Raw genomic sequence first — 18,012 nt, 5'->3', positions numbered from 1 at the left:
GACAGTCTGCTCCAAGGGAGAGGAGGCTCCCCAAAGTCCTGACTGGGTTTGTGGGGAGCAGTTCCAGAGCATCGCCCAGAGACCCCGTGACAGTCTGTTAGAATGAACAGATTATTCAATTAAAAGAAATTTTCTTACTATTCAATGAAAGGAAATTTTCAGGTAAGCATGGATACATTTTCCTGTTCACGTCAGTGGGTCTTAATATGGACTGAAGTGCTTTCCTGAATCAGGATCTGAGAGAGGTTGCACTGTATCATAGTGTGTATGGCATGTGTATAAGCACATGCATGTGGCTTTTAAAAAGTTTAGAGTTAATTTTCTTTTACTTCAATTCCTTTTAACTATCCAACCACAATAATACAACCTTTCTGAGGGGGAAAGTTTGCTATTTTAACAAATATTCCATAATTTGCAGATTGCATACAGCCCAAAGAAAATGCATGGTTATCTGCCTAGACAAGACATGAAGATAAAGTCAAAGAATTACAAAAAAGCATCACACAAGACATACAGTCCAGCCTGCAGTCAGAGGGGAACTCCAGACCAGCCTGGGAGCACAGACTATCAGGTTGCATTTCCATGTAAAGAGTGTGAAAGGTACGGCATTATTATTAATCTTGTATTGTTCAGTGATTTCTACATGTCTGCTTAATTCAGTTTGTATTTATAAATAAAGCATTCTTAATTAAAGGAGTACCATTTACTTCAAAAATCTAGTGATTTTTTAAAAATGAGTTAAATGCATGGTGCATTTCTCTCTGAGTCCCCTAGCCAATTTGTGTGATTTTATGACCACGTATAACGTTTAAAAAAAAGTTTTCGCCCTCATTTCATCATGAAAGACCCACACAAATGGGAAATTGGCAAAAGTGAAACTACAAAACTGTACTCAAAGAAAAAATAAAGGAAAATGTTTTTTCCCCCTAATCTCTTTCATGTTGTAATGTTAGGTGTTATTTCTAACTGTAAAAGGCAAAATGATTTCCGATAAAAATGTGATTTTTTACAACGGTTACTTATTGTCCCTTTAAATTAATGAACCCTGAAGCTGTAGATGCATATCTGGTTTCATCCGTAGGCTAACCCCTCCTACATTTTTAAAGAGATTTGGGAGTTTAGCTCCATGGCTGCCATTGATATTGTGGGAGAATTGTATGACTAAAAGGACATAGGTCCTTTGGCTGTTGCCAGCTCATCTGTGATCATCCCCCTTTCCTTGTAGGTCTATTTCCCTATCTGTTTTCATTACAAAACAAATGCATCTTTTACCACAATGCAACATTACTTGTAGGTCCTGTTCAGGAGATGTGGGAACAGGACTGAAAAGGAAGAGAAAGTATTACAGCTAGGGACTGAGGTGTATTGGCAGAACTGGTTGTGGGAGGAGAATAACAAGCAGTGCTTTTGGTCAGGATTGAGGTGCAATTGCAAAGCTGCCTGGAGAAGCTTCCACAGTACTGACCTTTACCTCACCATATGCTGGTCCCTCACGTCCATGTGCACCGCACACCTAAAAATTAAGAGGAAAAATAAAGGGAGTCTGTTTTGCTCATTATCTGGGGAAAGCTTTTCTGTGCGAATCCCATTTTATTTAGCCTTGTTAAGAAAACTAACAACTGGCCCTTGTTTTCTGTCAACTTGTAGGGTGTTCGACAAGGTAAAAAGTCGGAATGCTCATATGAAATGCCACCGTGTGCAGGAGCAGATGGAGCCGCTGATAAATATTAAATGGCCCATAAAACATTAAAAAATGAGCCAAAGATGAAAGAAACAAACTCAGACGTTGACCTTCTCCAATGGTAACTGGGAAACCATGCGAGGTATCAGTGGTGGTAGTCTTGTCTAAGCTTGGAAAATATGTAAATGTTTTTTAGCATCTGATCAGTTGCTGATCAGCTCTGTGCAGGGTTAGCTGACATGACAGTGTGCCTAGCCCACACTTCAGCTTATACCATTGTTGGCACTGCAGAAAAAACGCTCACTGTTTTTCCTAGTGCAGCAGCACCTGGTGAGGCTGGAAAGAAACCTCCACTTGAAGGTACTGAAAGGAAAGTTGTAACTGTTTGTATTTGGTAGGATGCCAAAGCCTATTTGGATGTTTTTAGTGTTTAGCATCAATATAACATTGTTGGTGTCAAGTTTAACTATAAAGAAACATTAAGGCATTAAATGCTCTTTACTTACATTAACAGAGAAAGGACGTGTGTGTTCAATTAAGTATACATGCCTGGCACTGAATTACAATTATGCATGGTTGAAAAAAATATATAGTTGTTAATTACTGTAAAATAGCTGTTGTACAAATATGAGAGGCTCTGTACTTCTGCTTTAGTTTAATTAAAAAAAAAGCCCTTTTGCCTCCATTTAAAAATAAAAGTTGGATGTGAATAGCCCTTGTTTCTTACCATCAGTTTATGGGTTCAGTTGCTGCTGTTAGAAAAAGTCAAAAATAGGAAAATCAATGAGAAATTGCCATTGTATTTATATCTTTTTTGCCGAAACGTGATGGTCATGCCCTGCATTTCAGATTTAATATGTAGTCCTGCGATGATCCGTGCATTGTTATTTTGTATGTGCTCTCTGCATAGCTTATTAAATTGGGTTCTTGAGCTCCAGTTGTAAAAGTTGTTATACTGCTTTTAATGGTTATTTCAAAACTAGTTATACCATGTTGGTGGAGCAGAACAGGGCATGCTCCACAGACATTAGATTTGAAAGAATCAGTCTTATTTAACTTAACAAAGAGAATGTTAAGGGATGACTTGATTACAATCTATGAGTACCTAGGTGGGGAACAGTAATTAATAATGGGCTTTTCAATCTAGCAGAGAAAGGCATAACATGATCCAGAGGCTGCAAGTTAAAGCTAGACAACTCAGACTGGAAATCAGGTGTAAATTTTTAACAGTCAGAGTAATTAACCAGTGGAACAACTTACCAAGGGGTCATGGTGGATTCTCCATCACTGATGATTTTTAAATCAAGATGGGATATTTTTCTAAGAGATCTGCTCTAGGAATTATTTTGGGGAAGTTCTGTGGCCTGTGTTATGCAGGAAGCCAGACCAGATGATCACAATGGTCCTTTCTGGCCTTGGAGTCTGTGAATCTGTGTACTTAAATATATGCTGTGCCAGCTTCATACAGTCATTGGTGGGTGAAATATACAGGGAAGTCATTATCATTACTATAGCTGCTTGGATCTTAAAGTGCGTTACAGACCTGTAACAGGTCCAGTGAGCTGAGGCTGGGTAAAGGACAAACTAACATGGGTTGGAGTTTAATAAAAAGCCTGGCTTCTCTCAGGCAGAGCGAATGCTAAGTTAAAACAAAAGGACTTCATGCAGCCAATAGCCTCTGTGTGAATAACAAATTTGCAGGTCTTACATTCCCATGGGTAAACTGAACATATTAGTTAATTGGAAACTGCAAATTATGGAGCAGGGTTTTTCTTAATTGCACAACAGATCCAATCGTAGTAGAATTTTGTTTTTTACTAGTTTTCTTCAGATTGGCTGTGATACCAAGGAATTTTTTTTATTAGCTTAGATTACAATGGAAGAAAAGGTCAATAGAGCTTCTTTGGAACACTGGAATTGTCTGTTGGAACGATGAAGCTAATTTGTGCAGGAGACAGAACGTTCTCAGGGCTCATCCAAAGCTGTGGAATTTGCCTCCACAGGAATTCAGAGTTACTTCAGACCTCACCACTTTCAGATGCAAATACAAACTCACTTCTTCAACCCAGCCATCACAAATAATAACATATAGCACATCAGCCTTCCTTCCTTTTATTTTTAGTCACATGCAGTTTCCCCCCAGGGGAGAGTAATGGAATGAGAGCCACACATGACATGTCAGTCCCTTGTTTATTTTATCACTGGAAGACACTCAGATACTACAGTGATGAGAGCAGCACAAGATCCAGCAACAGAACTAATGGTCTGTTTGATCTGTCATAAATCTTATCAGCTGTCTAGCAGTCCCACTGTTAATATCTCAGAATATGTTAAAGCACCATAGCAGGTCGTAAATTACTGCACTGGTTTTGTCTATCCCTTTGTTTGCAGAAGCAATACAATCTTGCAAAACTGCAAAGTTGAATTGTTATTGGATTTCTTTTGCTTGAACAGCAAGTCAAATATAACTAGGGTTTCCCCCCCTGCCCCCACCCATCATTATGTGAGAACTGGAAAAAAGATTTTGTTGCTGGGCTGGTGGCTGTTTTGCAAGGCTGGATGATGAAATCCTTCCTCACACTAGTCAAAATGCTCTTGTAGAGAGCCTTTTACTAAAGCAGCAATGTTCAGGTCAAGGGCTTGACAAACATACTCACTCATGGGAAGTAGGACAGTTTCCCTGGACGTTTGCCCATTAGCTTCTGCAGAAATTAAAGTGTTTTTTTTTTTTTAAAGTTAAAGATGAATGTGGCGGGACAAAGACTCGGTGCCTCCTGCTGGTTGTCCAGGAAGTTAGCTCTTTTCCAGCTCTGGAATGCCCTCTGCTGGCTGATATCTTGCCTTTCGCTGGCCCCCGTGTCCCTCCTGGACCCCAGTGCTCTTTGTCCAGGGGTTCTGCCCACTGCAGCAACCCACAGTCTGGGTCTCCCCACCTAGGGGAACCCCCTATCTCCACCTTGCCTCAGTGGCTACTGCCAGTCACCATCTAGCCCCCACTCACTGGGGTGGACTGCAGTCTGTAAACCACTCATCATCGTACCCTTGTGGGCCCGTAACTTGACCTGCAGCCTGGGGCTTTGCTAGGCTGGAGCTCCTCAGCTCCCTCTGCCCTTCCTCAGCACTGCTGCACCCTAAGTACCCGCCTGAGCTTCCCTTCTCAGGTCCTTGTCTCTCAGGGAAACTAGAGAGAGTGTGTTTGTGTTTCACTCTCTGGCCCTCAGCCCTCTTATAGGGCCAGCTATGGCCTGATTGGGGCGTGGCCCCAGCTGTGGCTGCTTCCCCCAATCAGCCTAACTTTTCCCCTGCTGTGGCCCTCTCCCAGGGCTTTTTTAAGCCCTTCAGGGCAGGAGCAGGATGACCACCATCCTGCTACAATGAAAGAAAGCTTTCTAGCCTTACAACTGCAAAGGAAACCCTTAAAATATGACCAGCTGTCTTCTGAGCATGCAAACGGAAGGCCTCGAACAGTGCCTCCACTCACCCAAGCCTTGTCTACACACAGAAGTTTCACTGGTTTAACTAAATAATGTTAAAAACTGGTTTAGTTAAACAGGTGCAAACTCTGTGGGTACCCTTGTACTGATTTAAAACTGGTCATATTGATTTAGCTTGTGCCTGTAAATTTACCAACCCAAGTTAAATTGATATAAACCAGTTTAAACTAAATTAAGAGTGTCCACGCAGGGGCTTGAAGCAGTTTAAATCTGACTTTAAATAAACTGATGCAAAATTACTATGATCCAATTCTTCAGCCGCTGAGACCAGTGTAAGTCAGGAGTATCTCCACTGAAGATAGGTACATGGCTTTACAACTGGTGTGTGAGTGAAGAATCAAGTTTATGGGCCAGGTCATCAGCTGATGTAAATCGGCAAAGCTCCATTGATGTATTGTACCAGCTGAGGCTCTGGCCCTTTATGTGGGAAGTTTTCTGCTCTCTCTCCTCTCAACCAAGCCATGCATACCCTCCGAAAACTGGCAACAGACAGGATCTGTCTTCCAGTCTAGTGACCCATTGCTAAGGGCTGCCCTAAGGGAACAACTTCCATCTGCTTCTCTCTCTTACCAGGAACAACCTGTTGGTGAAGAGGAGAGCAGCTCTGAGGACTGAAACTTTTAACATCAGTGCAATTTAAATAACATCTCAAAATAGTGGACAGTGGCCTGTTTCATGAAAACTCACAGCTTTTGACTATGTAGTAGTAGGATCCATGCAGCAGTGAATAGTCTTAACATTTACATATATTAATATATTTGACCTTTGTTTTGTAAAAAGATTGCTACAATGAGAATTTGTATATCCTTTAGGATTTTACTAGCACGCCCTAGGTCCAAATTCAGAGGTGATGCTAAGAAGTCCAAATTGGTAGAACTTAACATTTTCTTTCCGCTCTGGAATTATATTGTATTTGAGTTGGATGAAACTATCACAAAGTGGTTACAAAAACAGTGTTGTACACGTAGGGAGGATTTTGAAAACACTCAGCATTGGCTTAACTCTGCTTCTATTGACATCAAAGGATAATTTCAATGGGAATGAAGTTAGGCAGACACCTTTCCAAAATCCCACCGAGAAGGTAGGGAAGCGGTAAACACTGTTACACATCACCTCTGTACTCAGCCCCACCCCCACTGCATTTTAATACTGGGCATGCAGATTTCTGCCCCGCATCTCATTATTGTTTCTCATTGATTCTAAAAAATCAAAATTTTGGTGCAAGAACAGAATCTGGTCCAGATTTTCAGGAGTGAGGACTGCTCTCCGATGCTCCAGGGTGCTCTCGTTGGCAGCAAAGGCCTGGTCTGGCAGCACAACTGTGGCTGGTATGGCAAGGTACTGCCTGCCTAATCTCGCCACAGCGGGGAAGCGGTGCTCATTGGTTTTCCACCAGTCCAGTGGGTTGGTGCTGCGTTTGCAGAGAGGTTCCACGATGTAGTTTTCCAATTGCTGATGGATTTCAGGCATGCTCTCCGTTGGATCTTTCCCCAGAAGGATGTCATACATGCTCTGGGACTGGCCACTTGGGCCTCTGTCTTTATGAGCAGACAGCTGGACCCCTGCTTCTCCTACCTCTGCTTTGTAATCTGAGTTCGGCACCCAGAACTGGGTAGAAGGTGGGGACTGGTGGTTGAAGACCTCTGATAGCATATTTTTGACTCTCTTATGCAGCTCACTCCTCAGGTTGGGACTCAGGAACCTCATCTCCTTGAAACGAGGGTCTAGAAACGAGGCAGTAATCGCAGGGCTTTCCAGCACCTTCTCATCCTCTGATATACTCCAGCGCTGCATCAGCTCTGACCTTATATTGCCTACCACCATCTTGATGACATCGCTGGACTCTTCTAACTGCTGCCCAATGGCAGTGACGATACCATGGATGCAAGGCATCAGAGAAGAGATGGAGATGTTCTGCTCCTCACGCAAGAATGATGTGGCAATCTTAATCGTCCTCATGACTGGCACCAGGTCCTGCAAGAGCTTCCACTGGTGGTCAGCTAAGTTCTGCACAGCCAACGTCCCTTTGGGATGTTCCTCCAGCAGGGACATGATCGCCCATTTGAGGTCCAGGAGGCTCTCGCACATCTCAATGGTAGTTATCCAGCGAGATCCCACGTCCATCACCAGCTTCAACTTGGTCTTGTTGATCGCTTCCAGCTTGCTGTTCAGTGAGCAGGTGGCTTTCGCATCCTGTTGGAAGTAGCTCACGATGCCCCGGGCAGCAGTCAGAGCCTCTTGCACCTGCTCGACCTCCAGCCCTGCCTTGATGCACAGGTGCAGAGTGTGGGCAGCACAGCACAGGCTGGTCCAGCCATAAGCCCTCTTGAGCGGCTGCGAATTCATCACTGTGTTCTGCAAGCTGTCGTGCATCACGCAGAAAATGGACTTGTTCGACAACCCAAACTCTGTCAGGATGCTGAAGAGCTTCTCTCCTAAATCACCTGCCCCTTTAGTCTCATGCACTGGCTGGGTTTCCAGGATACATCTCGCCCGGCGCCACTCCCCGTCAATGAAGTTGGCCGTGATTGTCAAGTATGTCTGGTGGGGCTGGGACACCCAGAACTCCACACAGATGACTATGGACTGGGCTGTTTGCAAATAGCGTTCCAGGTGCTGCTTCACCACATTGTATCTATGCCACAGCATGCTGGAGAGCTGAATAGGAGATGGGAGGGTAAAATTAGGCTCTAGATACCCGATGAGGAGGCCAAAACCCTTGTCTTTCACCACGGAAAGAGGATGGAGGTCACGAAATATCATCTCAAGCACCAGTTCCAAAATCACATCAGTCCTTGGTTCCGAGCAGGACGCGGCATGGTACAGGTAGTTTTCCGGTGTCATCTGTCGGGACCTCTTTATCATGTTCTCCTGAGCCATGCAGTCAGACTCGGAAGCCTGGTCATCCTTCAGCTGCGAGAGCAAAGTGTCACGAATGCTGTGCTTCCTCACCAGGTGCTCCCGCATGGTGGTGGTGCTGTTGTGAAAGGAGAGCTGCTTCTTGCACACGTTGCACTCGACATAGGCATCTCCCAGCTTGGTGTAATAGTTCCACACCTTGGACTTGCGGCGGTCAACATAGAGGGAGGTGCTTGTGCCATCGTGATTCGCACCTTTCTCCCTCTTTCTCCTGGAGGCTGGGCCGAGGTTGGCTGCCATGTTGTAGGTGTTGAACACCATCGATATTTCCTCTGTGAGAAGGAGAAATGCCAAAGTCACTATTAATATTACGCAAAAAAAATAGCATTAGTTCCCTCTCATCCCCTGCAAAGTACAGTAGTTTCATTATTTCATAGATTTTCATAGAGATTCAGGCCAGAAGGCGCCATTAGATCATCTAGTCTGATCTCCTTTATATCACAGGCTGTACATTTCACCCAGATACCCCTGTGTTGAGCCCAATTACTTTAGTTAGTCCAAAACATTTCAGTCCTCAGGAGACTAAACTGTGTGCCTCAGGCAGAGAACAGGAGAGACCAAAGTGCCACCAATGCCAGAGGCCCCTGTAGTGGCAGGGGATTGATTAAGTGAGATATGCCCAGATGATCCCACCAGGCAAACGGTGCCTCAGGCTGCAGAGGAACACGAATAAGGGACATGGATGGTAGAGCTGTAGGAAAGAGATCTCTGTTGAACATGCTGGGAGACCAGTATTATGTGTGGAAGTTCTAGAGTTGGTCTGAAAGCAGTCTGGTTCAGCCAGCATTTCTGAGCTCCTTGGTGCCACACTGAACTACGTCCCTCCTGAAATGTGACCCTCTTTCTCAGGTCCACTCATCCTACTACAAAGCAGCATGAAAAATTAAGTATAAACTTTTAGCTTTAGTTGGGAAGGTCTAATATTATCGTTTAGGTCACACTTTATATAAAGAGGATACATTGATAAGTAGTTTATACAGGCTTAATAGATGTTATAAGCATCTAGAGCCATAAGTGGCATGTACAGGTCTGTCGCATCTTAGGCGGGGGTCCCATTCCGTGGTTATTGCGTAAAACAAAAAGCGCGTATAGTCAAAACCCCAAGCCCTTTAAATCCCGCCCGGAGCTCCGGCGGCGGGACTGTGGGGGGAGGGCATTTAAAGAGCCGGTGGAGCCCTTTAAATGCCCCCCCAGTCCCGCCACCGGAGCTGCGGGTGGGATTTAAAGGGTTCCCCGGCCGCCAGAGCTACAGGTGGGATTTAAAGGGCTCTGCCAGGCATCCCGCCGTGGTGGGAAGCCTGGTGGAGCCCTTTAAATGTCCCCCGGTCCTGCCGCCAGAGCTGCGGGTGGGATTTAAAGGGCTCCCCCGCCCGGCCGCCAGAGTTGCGGGCAGGATTTAAAGGGCTCCCTCCCACCACCCAGCCGCCAGAGCTGCGGGCGGGATTTAAAGGGCTCCTTCGGGCTCCCTACCGTGGCAGGAAGCCTGGTGCAGCCCTTTAAATGCCACCCCGGCCCAGCTGCCAAAGCTGCAGGCGGGATTTAAAGGGCTCTGCCAGGCTTCCCGCCATGGTGGGGAGCCCAGAGGAGCCCTTTAAATCCCGCCCACAGCTTTGGCAGCTGGGCTGGGGCGGCATTTAAAAGGCCCGAAGCTCCACAGTAGCTGGAGCCTCAGGCCCTTTATTTCGCCCCAGGGGCTACCAACCACCTCTGCAGCTGGGAGCCCCTTGGGTGATATAAAGGCCCTGGGACTCACAGCCACAGCTGGTGCCCCAGGACCTTTAAATCTTGAGGCCACGCCTCTTCTACTTGAGGCCACGCCCCTTCCCGGACTCCAGGCCTTTCAGCGTAAAGCTGAAATCGCGCATGTTAAATGCACGTAAGTTGCGAGAGACCTGTACTATAGATGGTTATAAGCCTATCAGTAGAAGGCATTATAGGTGATTATGAGCAACCTGTTGACTTGTGGGACTCTAACAAATGGTTAATTAACTGTTATAACATCTATTCATCTATTTGTAAACTACTAGAAAATGTTCCCTTCATGTGAAGTGTGACCATTATTTATAGGGAACCATACAGGGGCCTGGCTCTACACAGCCATACATGAGGCAGATGATAACAACATAATGGCATCACTGCAAAATGCATTATTTAACAGAGACCAGAGAAATGCACCTACCTTGCACTGTCTGAGGGTAGGATTGAGTGATAACAGGGAGAGACTGCTCTTCTATTATCTCCTCTTTGGGCTGTGCGTCCCCTCCGTTGTCCTCTGGCTTAATACATTTTTGCAAGAACTGAGATGCCCTCTTGGAGTTTACATCTGCCATTTCGCTCTTAAGGGGGGAAACGCAATGATCATTAGAACAGCGACAAGGAGCGTGGTCCTGCACTTCTGACTTAGGTGATTACAAAGTGGACAGCTGGATAGGGGGCCAGATTCTGTTCTTGGTTCCATGGGATTTACAGTGGTGTAAGCAAGATCAGAATCTGGCCATGGTTCTCCTCTTATATGGATATTACCTCCAGGGAATGTCTAGTGATAAAATAATACTTATCATCCATGAATTTCACAGCACTTTGCAAAGCGAATCAATATTGTTAGTCCCACACATTTGTGCCACTGTATTTGTAGATTTTAAGGTCACTGCAATCATCTAGTTGGAGCTACTATATAACATGGGGCATGGAATTTCACCCAGTAATTACTGCAGTGGAGGAAATTGTTCTTCCCGTGAAGACAAGACTGCAGTCTGTTCTGTCTAGATGCTCAGATATTGCTGTGATGGGCAGCCATATAAGAACCCAAGCAAATAGAACAGTAGTATAAACCCAAGCCATAGGTCAGTCAAAGGAAAAGCTCTGTAAGAGATCCAATGGGTGGGGTATCCTTGAATGGCAAAGGATATCTGTTCTGATTTCCTAGCACTGAGGAAATACAGACTTCTAAATCCCTCCTTACCTTCCACCTTCAGTCATATTCAGAAGCTAAAAACCAGTCTTCTATCTATGTCAATATCGGAAGGGATGCTTACAGCAGCCATTTATTTAAACAGGTGATCTTTTAAGCGGCTGATGTCTACAACTGCACTGCAGCACTTCATGCAAGGAGGAGGGGCCATCTGGCAACAACCTGCAAAGACCAACAAGCCTTGAAGGCATCATAAATCATCAATGTAAATATCATTTGGAGGAAGAGCTTAGCCATCAGGAATCTGTTGTCACCTATAAAACACTTGGCCATATGCACTCCATATAGTGCAGAAGATTTTAGAGGAAAGCTGCATGTCAAATTATGTAGCATTTCATGGGTGGCTAGGAATACCTATTTGTTATTTTACGGTCACGAGATCTCATGACATTAGATACCACGGTGATAGATGCAATATAAAACCCTAAGCTAGGTCATCTTTGACAGCAAGAAGAAAAGAGAGCAAGATGTATTTTCAAGCCAAAATTGCAGTCCTGGCATGGTTTGCACCTGTTTCAGCATGCTTGTCACAAAAGTCTTTTTAAAGTCCAACCCAGGCTTATCTAATTTGCTAATGCCTCCTCGTTTCTTCCTGCCCTCTGCTGCTATTTATTACTGCAACTGCATCATTTAACTCTGCAAAGCCTTCCGAGGAGGGGAGAACATGCCATTTGCATGAAAGGTGCTGCACAATGCCATTGACAGTTGCGTTGTATTGTTAAAGGTGACAGTGGAAATAACCGAAGTGGTGACGTCACATTTAAAAACCTCCAGCTGTTCATATGCAGAGGCTGTAGTCAAAGAAGCTCTGCCTGGAAAATAATTTCAAGATTAATTTGCCATAAGAATCTCTATTTTACCTCCCCTGCATTAAAACAGATATTATGTCCAGCACAGAAAAATATATATCGTGCATAGACTGAAGCAAGACTTAGACAAATGAAGAAACAAGCAGGCATATGACAGTGTATACTCACTGCTTTGTTACCATGGGCATAATACAGGCTGGTGGGTTGTTTGCAGTCTCTGAGCTCTGTGCAGTGAAATGGGATAGCTAACCTTTCATCTGGAAGTAATTCATTTAGGGCTCCTCTCAAAAGTTCACACTGGGATGAAAAGTGATCTGAACTTAAATTGATGTATTCTTGGATGCCAATGAAGCTGCAGGCACGTCAGAGCACAGATGCTGCATACAAACTAATGCTTGTGTACAAACGGGGAAGGCAGCGGGGTAAGGGGGGACTTATGGTTCACACTTCTAATACCGCTGCATCTTCAAAGAACTCTGCAAAGTAATCCAATTAATCATTAACTATTTCAACATCAAGGGACAAATTCTGCCCTTGGATACCCAATTAATAAGACACAATTTTTAAGTGTGGATAATTAGCCATTGGAAAAAATTCCCAAAGGGACTGGAGATTCTTCTTCAAATGCTGGTCCCTATGTGTATCCGACATGTGGATACACATGCACACCATGCCCTTGAAACTGGAGATTTCTAGCCAGTAGTGTCCATTGGTGCACACCTGTGCAGTTGCCCTCCGTGTGCTCTGAACTGAGGTCACTAGGGGATCAATGCCTTTCCAGTTCCTTCTCACCGCCACATGGTCTGAGTTGGAATCCTGTGCCTGTAGCACCTGAACCTCTGTGTCTTCTTCAGAACCGGTAAATATAATTGTACATAGTTTTTAGTATTCTTAGTGTTGTTAGAGTTTTAGCATTGTAGCATAGCTTAGTGTTCCCTGCTGACAAAGACTATGCCCCGAGTCCTGGGGTATAAGAACTGTATCTCCTGCCCCTCCTTCTTCTCCAGGAGAGATGGACACTAGCACTGCCTCTGTTGCCTTGGAGAGGTCACACCTCTGCTAAGTACAGCATCTGACACCTCTCCCCCGCCAAACCTGCAAGGGACAAGAGCACCAACTGCAGAAATACCTTATGGAGAAGGCCATGAGACCTCAGTTAGATCCAAGCCAGGGAGACATGCCCCTCCTCCTCCCCCATACAGCAGTCTCAGCCGATGAGCAGAACCCCTTGGAGCATGAGCTCAGGAGCCAAGGCCAGAGCTGCTAAGCTCAAGGAATCATTAACAGGAATCCCTGCTATTTTAGACTATCTCTTATCCCTGAAGACATCAGGGCTTTTTGTTCATTCACTGTGGGTCCGTCTAGCAGAAATCTGGTAGAAGGCTACTCCATTTTTACTAACCCAACAACCACTGGATTCCTGAAAGGTCTTGTTAGGACCTTTCCAGTGATGCTGAAACCTACATCAAAATGGAACTCAACTTAGTACTATTAATACTTACCAGACCAATCTTTAACCCTTGGCCATGTATTCAGTTTCTCGCCTCTCCATGAAGATCGCCTTCCTAGTTGCCATCACATCAGACCAGATGGGTGAGTGACCTAGGAGCCCTCATGGCTGACCTGCCATACGCCATTTTTCATAAGGAGAAGGTTTCCCTTCAGCATTTTACCTGCAAAGAAAAAAACTGAATAGAAAATCACCAAGATGATTTGTCACTATAGTGAAGCAATTGCAAGGACAACCATTATCTGCCCAGTAATGCTCTAAGTAGATTTCTGGCTGCATCATTCTTTGTTATCAGTTGGCACATATTCCAATTCCTCCCGCGGATGAGAGCCCACTCCACTAAAGCACAACCATCCTCAAGAGCATCCCTTCAAGAGGTACTCATACTATATGTTTGTAGGGCAGCTACCTGGAGCTCCATCCATACATTTACAAAACATTACGCATTAGTCCAGGCCTCCTCTGTCCAGCTGTTGGGACAGCAGTATTATAGACATCTATTCCGACTGCATCCTTGTTGGAGAGGTGTCGGTCCGCACTACCCTTTATGCCTTCGGTGTGAAGCATGAGGAGGACAACTGTGCAGGCGCAGACGAATGGACACTAATTATTAGAAATCTGTCTTATGGAGTGCATGCATACCCTCATGTGGAATATAGATAGAGACCACACATCTCAAAGAATCTCCAGTTACAGATAAGTAACTTCCATATTCTCTATCTCGTAAAGTCTTCCCATCAAGACTGGATGGCTTTCTGGAAGAGATGCTTTAGCCAAATACATATTTTGGGGCTCAATACAGGCCTAACTGGATAAAATTCTATGGCCTGTGTTATTCGGGAGGTCAGATTAGATGATCTAGAGGTCCCTTCTTACCTTAAAAATCCGTGAGTCTGTGAAACCCAGAATTTGGCTTTAGCCAATTAATACAGGACATGTTGCTTTAATGAAATATCCCTTGATCTAGTAAAAGCGATAGCTGTAGTCCACTGTGCAAGGCTCATGACTGGGAGTCAGGATCACTGAGACCATGCAAAGCCTCATCAATATCCATGGCGAGTCTCCTCAAGTGCAACGATTCCTTAGGCTCTCATGCCGTCAATCCAGTTGCAGGTGCGGGGTCCAACCTATTATGTCAATCAAAGAGTATATCTAATGAAGGCCCAATCCTGGGAATTGCCACGTGAACTCAGCTCACAGTGACAGGGATAATTGATTGTGCCCAGCTCTCTGCAGGATATTTAAGGATAATCTTTCCTGCAGCTGTGCATAAAAAAAGGCTACAATCCCATCAGGAGAGTTCAGGTGGTACCTACTACCAGAGCAAAGTGTGCATTGTGTATTCATCATATACATCAAGAATGATGGTTTTTAAGCAGAAGTCAGCATTGTTGTTGATGGAGATATGGTCTCATAATATCCGAATACGCGTTTTCTGCATACAGCTCCAGTGGCCAAAGGATTTTGAATTACTTTACAAGTTCAGCCTAGCAACATACAATCTGCCTGTAACCCAAAGAAGATGGATGGTCTTGTGGGAAAGGCACTGGCTTGGGATTCAGATCTACGTTCAGTGTCTGGTTCTGCTACACACTCACTGTGTGACTTTGCATTTAATTTCTCTAGACCTTAGTTGCCCATCTGTAAAATAAGTCTGTAAGAATTTCTTATAGTAATGGGGTAACCAGTGTGGCCTAATGGTTAGAGTATGGGCTCTTCACTCAGGAGACTTGGAGTCTGTTCATGGCTCTTCCCCTGGTTGCTGGGTGGCCTTGGGCAAGTCACTTCACCTTTCTGAGCCTCAGGATCCCCATCTGTAAAATGGGGATAGCAATACCAGCCTCCTTTGTAAAGTGTATTGAGATCTACTGAAGAAGCACTAGATAAGAGCTGCCTTTGCATGATAAACTTTTTGGGGCAGGGACTGATTCTTACTTTGTGTCTGTACAACACCTAGCACAATGGGGCCCTGATCTCTGTTGAAGCCTTTCAATGCTACCCTAATACAAATAATAAATAATAATGATCATTAGGACTTATCACTGGAATACTGCCACCTCTGGGCTGGAACGCTGAGCAGCAACACTTAGTACAACAGCTAAGGACTGAAAGTGAAGAATTAAAGGAATCCTCAGTTTGTTTTCTACAGCTCTACAGTGCTTATGAATAGCATGGATTCTTAAATGATTCATTTGGCATTCATTTTTACATAATAGATTCACACAGGCATTGTACATTAACATATATTCATTGTAGATTTCTGTCAGCACATTTTTTTAATAACTGTTTTTCTTTTATACTCTTTCCCTTGTCAGAAACGATGACCTACCTAACTACAGTATTCCCAAGGCAAGGTTTCTCTGACCTCTACAGTGCCAAACAGAGGGCCTGAATGTCTGCACTCAGTCATGCAAATAGGGTCTTCACTGCCGCAGAGAAATCTGTAGCAGCTGAAAAATGGCAGAGGACATTAAAATAAGCAAAACCAACACACAAAAAAAATCTGACACACTGGAAACATTAACATGAATATTTGCAAATAAATCAGTTGTTTGCAGTGTTACTGGTCCCAGGATAGGAGAGAGACATAGGTAAGGTAATCTTTTGTCGGATCACCCTCTGTTAATGAAAAAGACAAACTTCTGAGCTACCCTGAGCTCTTCTGGTCTGCAAATAAATCTGTCCAGTGCTTTAGACCCAGGGGAGTGCAGTTCACGTGAGCATGTGACTTGCAACTCTGTGGGCATGGAGTGAGTCTAGCCTAGTAAAGCTTTGCCATACCAGAGGATTGAGATGCACAGTTCTCTCAATCTCCTAAAATATTTGTAACAGAAATGGTGGCATTGGAATAAATTCAAGCAAAAAATATTTAATCTAGGTATCCATTTGCAAAGCAGTAACCCCAGAATGTTATTTGGTCTAATTTATCCAAGCATTTGGAAAGGAGCAACCCTAGCATGGAACTTGAATAGAATTTCTCCTGTCCTACCCTATCCATTTGCAAAGCATCAGCCCCAGATTTTCATGGTTACCAACCTGAAAAAAATTGTAACAGGGAGATTTTAAAAAGGGGGGGAACATCCAACAAACTGACAAGTGATCAGGCAGCACAATTCATTAACTGAAGTCCTTTTGTCCCAACCCTCCCACCTCCCTGCTCTTTTTGGCACTTTCTGGCACTCTCAGTTTCGTACCTACATTCCCTCACACACACACTATATAGATATGTTGCATGTAGGTTACCTGCATAACCATATATGCCCCTGCACATAAATACTAAGTATATGTATCTATCTAGGTGCAAGAGGGAATAAAGGTATTTAGATGTGTGTATGCCTATATGGGGGCGTGTGTGGCGTCTTTCTCTCTTTAAGGGTCCCTCCCTCTGCATGAGAACAGAAGGCTCTTTAGAGCAACCTCTGTAGGGGTTTCTCTGCATAGAAACCTAAGGATATCTCAATCTGTATGTGGACTGTTCTAAGACCCTCTCTTCATGGAAGCTTAAGGTTGTCTATTTAACATATTCATAAATGATATGGAAAAAGGGGTAAACAGTGAGGTGGCAAAATTTGCAGATGATACAAAACTACTCAAAATAGTTAAGTCCCAGGCAGACTGCAAAGAGCTACAAAAGGATCAGTCAAAACTGGGTGACTGGGCAACAAAATGGCAGGTGAAATTCAGTGTTGATAAATGCAAAGTAATGTGCATTGGAAAACATAATCCCAACTACATATATAAAATGATGGGGCTTAAATTAGCTGTTACCACTCAAGAAAGAGATTGCCAAGTCATTGTGGATAGTTCTCTGAAAACATCCACTCAATGTGCAGCAGCAATAAAAAAAAGTGAACAGAATGTTGGGAATCATTAAGGATAGATAATAAGACAGAACATATCATATTGTCCTTATATAAATCCATGGTACGCCCACATCTTGAATACTGTGTGCAGATGTGGTTACCCTATTTCAAAAAAGATAGATTGGAATGGGTAAAGGTTCAGAAAAGGGCAACAAAAATGAGTAGGGGTATAGAATGGCTGCCGTATGAGGAGAGATTAATAAAGCTGAGACTTTTCAGCTTGGAAAAGAGACGACTAAGGGGGAATATGATAGAGGTCTATATAATCATGACTGGTGTGGAAAAAGTAAAGAAGGAAGGGTTATTTACTCCTCATAACACAAGAACTAGGGGTCACCCAATGACATTAAAAGGCAGCAAGTTTAAAACAAACCAAAGGAAGTATTTTTTCACATAATGCAGTTAACCTGTGGAACTCCTTGCCAGAGGATGTTGTGAAGGCCGAGACTACAACAGGGTTCAAAAAAGAACTAGATAAGTTCATGGAGGACAGGTCCATCAATGGCTATTAGCCAAGATGGGCAGAGATGGTGTCCCTGGCCTCTGTTTGCCAGAATCTGGGATTCTTGCTGATTTCCTGTTCTGTTCATTCCCTCTGGCGCACCTGGCATTGGCCATGAAAGCTTATGCTCAAATAAATTTGTTAATTTCTAAGGTGCCACAAGTACTCCTGTACGTTTTGTCGGAAAACAGGATACTGGGCTAGATAGACCTTTGGTCTGATCCAATATGGCTGTTCTTATGTTCTGTCTTGCTCCATACAAG

At 44.0% G+C, this 18,012-nt stretch overlaps 2 protein-coding genes across 4 annotated transcripts in view; one reads left to right on the top strand and one right to left on the bottom strand.

The window, feature by feature from the left end:
• Positions 1-2,630, top strand: part of ZNF541 (zinc finger protein 541) — a 37,983-nt gene extending 35,353 nt beyond the window's left edge. For 2 of the 3 annotated variants that reach the window (XM_050928396.1, XM_050928398.1), the window contains 2 exons: positions 419-600; positions 1,648-2,630. In XM_050928396.1, coding sequence (XP_050784353.1) covers positions 419-600; positions 1,648-1,750 — 285 coding nt within the window. In that variant the 3' untranslated portion in view covers positions 1,751-2,630. Of the gene's footprint in view, positions 1-418; positions 601-1,647 lie in introns of those variants that run through there. The other variant, XR_007770268.1, reaches the window with a different exon arrangement.
• A 76-nt stretch (positions 2,631-2,706) lies between these two features.
• On the bottom strand, positions 2,707-12,230 carry LOC127037037 (E3 SUMO-protein ligase ZBED1-like). The gene is made up of 3 exons (XM_050928454.1): positions 12,043-12,230; positions 10,274-10,430; positions 2,707-8,366 (listed from the first exon to the last, which is right to left on the bottom strand). Exons 2-3 carry the CDS (start codon positions 10,422-10,424, stop codon positions 6,319-6,321), a joined length of 2,199 nt encoding a protein of 732 aa, XP_050784411.1. The 5' UTR covers positions 10,425-10,430; positions 12,043-12,230; the 3' UTR covers positions 2,707-6,318.
• Between the last annotated feature and the right edge of the window lie 5,782 nt (positions 12,231-18,012).

The sequence above is a fragment of the Gopherus flavomarginatus genome, chromosome 18 (genome assembly GCF_025201925.1).
Source record: "Gopherus flavomarginatus isolate rGopFla2 chromosome 18, rGopFla2.mat.asm, whole genome shotgun sequence".
Taxonomy (NCBI): domain Eukaryota; kingdom Metazoa; phylum Chordata; order Testudines; family Testudinidae; genus Gopherus; species Gopherus flavomarginatus.
This window is presented reverse-complemented; position numbering and strand designations above follow the sequence as displayed.

What these genes read in the sequence shown, in the direction of transcription:
- LOC127037037 (XM_050928454.1), bottom strand. Translation starts at nt 10,424, where the DNA reads ATGGCAGATGTAAACTCCAAGAGGGCATCTCAGTTCTTGCAAAAATGT. An exon ending in CTACCCTCAGACAGTGCAAG is followed by an intron (nt 8,367 to 10,273) that starts GTAGGTGCATTT and finishes TCCTTCTCACAG; the next exon opens with AGGAAATATCGATGGTGTTC.